This window comes from Gavialis gangeticus, unplaced genomic scaffold (genome assembly GCF_001723915.1).
Source record: "Gavialis gangeticus isolate Ggan-Ray unplaced genomic scaffold, GavGan_comp1, whole genome shotgun sequence".
NCBI classification, from domain to species: Eukaryota; Metazoa; Chordata; order Crocodylia; family Gavialidae; genus Gavialis; species Gavialis gangeticus.
This window is the reverse complement of record NW_017729025.1, coordinates 114887932-114891236: the sequence shown is the minus strand read 5'-3', so window position 1 is coordinate 114891236 and position 3305 is coordinate 114887932. Positions and strand designations below refer to the sequence as shown.

The window sequence follows — 3305 nt, the reverse complement described above, 5'->3', positions numbered from 1 at the left end:
ACTCCTGAAAATACTAGCCTAGCTACTTAACCTCAACAGCACTCCTGTACAATAGGTAACATCATCCACAAATAATCAATGGGGAAACAAAGGCAGAAATCCTAATCCTGCAGGCCTGCCTGCAGTAAAAGTAAATGGATACTCACTGAAGCAACACAGCAAAAATGTGTATATCCAAACTGTAACACAAGAAGTTCCCATCTCAATTCTAGAAAAACTAAGCAAGAATGCCAATGCTGATTTCTATGCCATTCCACTTTCTATTAAAAAGGACATCAAAGTTTTAATGGCTTTCAACAGCAGAGGACAAAGCCTTAGGATTAACTTCCCATGACTGCACCACATAGAATGAAGTGTAACAGGGAAAAATTAAAACTGTACCTTGACATTTTTGATGTCTATGCTAGATCCAGCCTCTAAGAGCAAATCTACAGCATCAACATTTCCTGCTATAACTGCCCAATGCAGTGCAGTATTCCTCTGGACTTTGTCTACAGCATTGAGAGAAGGATTAAACTTTAGAAGAAATCTCGTAGGTTCTGGTCTAGGAGAAAAACAAACACAAGTTACAAATCAATTGGGGGGGAAAAAAAAGGGAAGATATATTTTTTTCCCAAAAAAATCTTTAAAAAACTGAACAACACAACAGCATCATTGTGTTTCCATCATCATTTTATAGATGGGTAGAGAAAGACAGCCTGGTGAGGCTGCTCAACAGTACATACTCTGTCAGCAGCAGAGCACAGATTTTAGTTTAGAACTGCTCAGTGCTTATTTCTCTATATTGTGCTGCCTCACTGTTGGTAACCTAATGAGTTATGAGTGTAGTTTATAACTGTACCTTATGGACTGTGCAGTAAGGTTCTGGTTTTTCTTTTCTCTACCCCTGTGTTACTTACTGGGGTTCATGCAGATGGCTTAAAGCTGCTATTAGTATCTGAAAACCAGCTGGCTGCAGCATCAATGCACTCGCACCGATACTTAGTACTTTCCCTACAGAAGGGAACTGGTTCCTTCCTTGTTTACTACAACCAACCTCACTCATTAATCTGTGAAATTTGGCATCTGCAGATGTACTAAAACTGGCACATTTACTTGTTATTTTAAAGATGCATTTTCATGAAAATTAGCCCCAAGCCTTACATAGATGCAGACAGGCTAATAATTATTTTAGTAATACCTGACACGTACCCAATTATTTTGAATGCTGATAGCATAAGAGGGGTCTGTCCGTTGACATCTGTTGAATCTACACTCTAGGCATGAAAAGATATATTCCGATTACTCAAGGGTTCAGGAAATAAAGATATCCTGTCAGATTCTCGGATGGTGGAAATAACCCTAAGAGAGTTAGAAGTGAGATCATTTACATGAGCTGAGAATCTACCACTCTGGTTAGCAGGAATCTCTTTGCTCTTTCCTAGTTCCTTTTAGCATATGCCAATAGATTCCAACAGGGATAATTTAAGACAAGGGTGTCCAACTGATGGTCCATAAGATGCGTGTGGCATGTGAGGAGTTAATATCTTACCCAGTCATGGCTCCCTCCTTCACTTCAGTTGCAATGGCAGTCTGAGTGCTGGGGCTCTGCCCTCCTCCCATTGCTGCTATATTTCTGCCTTTGCCCCAGGAGGTGAAGCACTACAGCAGCATGAGGACCTGAGGGTCAGTAAGGGGTGACACTGGGGTGGGGCTGTGCACTGCAGCAGGGGGGTGCAGAGTGGGGTGGAGGAGGGATGGTGCTTGCAGCTATGGGAGAGAGCCTGGGGAGTGTTTATATGGCACACCTGGTACCACCTGTGCAGCCCCTGGGGATGTGGCCCCACAGAACTTAGAACTTGGACAGCCCTGATTTAAAAGAAGAGTCTTGATTTAGCCCTTTAGTCTTTCCAGATACTGCTGTTAATTAGAAACAGTGTTGCTTCTTCCTCTACATATACAGGTGGGCCAACTAAAACTTCTAGTTCCTACTACATGTGATTTTTATTTCACATTTTATTTCACATATGTAAATACATTACAACACAGACTGAGACCAAGGGAAATTTTTATCTCAATGAACTAAATGGGAAAAGCTTTATACTTATGTTTTTGACATACACTATCTACAGCTATACTCTAGAGGTAATAATTATTATTCTATTACAATGGGCTCTCGGATAGTGTGAATATATTCATCAGATTTTAAAATCTTAAAACAAAGCATTTTTTGAGAAAACAAAGACCCTGATGCTGCAAGCTGTCACCTACATGCATGCTTTTATTCAAATAATATTATTAAGGGTGAGTCAAAGTAACAACATACTTTCAGGTCTACAATCTAAGTTTTCCAGGCAGTCAAGGTATCACTGCTAAGCTCATTGGTATACACTGTATTTATTTGACTCTAATATGAGGTTTGCCTCCTCCATTGTTTAACATGGGTGAAAAGGGGTGGAGAAAGCCCCTCTTCTTAAAATTGAGTATGAGAGCGGGGAAGGGCACATCGCTGCTGTGGCTTGGGCTCTAGCCCCTACCTGGGGTTGGAGCTGAAGCCACAGTCACTGCCTGCACTCCTATCCCCACCCCACCACTCTGCACCCCACCATCTCCCCCCTGCAGCCTTTGCTCCCTTGCCTGCCCCTCTCTTTCCCCTTCACCTGTACTGTGTGCTGGCAGGCTCCAGTCACGCTGCATCCTGGGGCACTGAGTACAGCCCCATCCCAGCCCTGTAGTAGTAGCACACAGCCTGCATGATTGCTATGGGGGCTGGGCTGGAGGCCTGAAGCTAAAACATGGATGGATCCTCCTGGCCTGGAGCAAGGTTGTGGGGGAGGGAGGGAGCAGAGCCTGGGGAGGAAGGGGCAGGAGCAGAAGCAAAGGGGGAAGGGTGGGCCCAAGGCTGCAGAGGGGGCAGAGGTGGTAGGGGGGGAAAGCATATGTAAGGGGCAAACTTGACCTTCTCACACCCCATACTTTTGCCCCCTGCCTAGGGTTAGAGGGTAAATTAAAGACAACTCCCCAATAATTAGACTTTACACTTGGAAACTTGTAACAAATTTTATACATTTTCCACGTATAGAATCTAATTATTGGGGGGGTTGTCTTAAATTCAGGGTTGTCTTAGATTTGAGTAAATACAGTAGTTATCCAAAAAGAATTCTACTTGGCACATATTCTACAGTCTTGCTGTTGTGCTTAAATTGAGCATGCCACAGATACCAGAGGCATAATGACTGAATATGTGGCTTTGGAAAATACTGATAGAGGCTCAGTTGAACCATGTTTAACAGAGGTATCAAACTCATTTAGGCTCATGAGACAGA

At 43.1% G+C, this 3305-nt stretch overlaps 1 protein-coding gene across 2 annotated transcripts in view; it reads right to left on the bottom strand.

Annotated features, from left to right (window-relative positions):
• The window catches only part of ZDHHC13 (zinc finger DHHC-type containing 13), a 45679-nt gene that overhangs the window by 27160 nt on the left and 15214 nt on the right, over positions 1-3305 (bottom strand). For both annotated transcript variants that reach the window (XM_019519459.1, XM_019519460.1), the window contains 2 exons: positions 1192-1256; positions 382-544 (listed from right to left, as the gene is read on the bottom strand). In XM_019519459.1, the coding sequence (XP_019375004.1) occupies positions 382-544; positions 1192-1256 (228 nt within the window). The remainder of the gene's footprint in view (positions 1-381; positions 545-1191; positions 1257-3305) is intronic.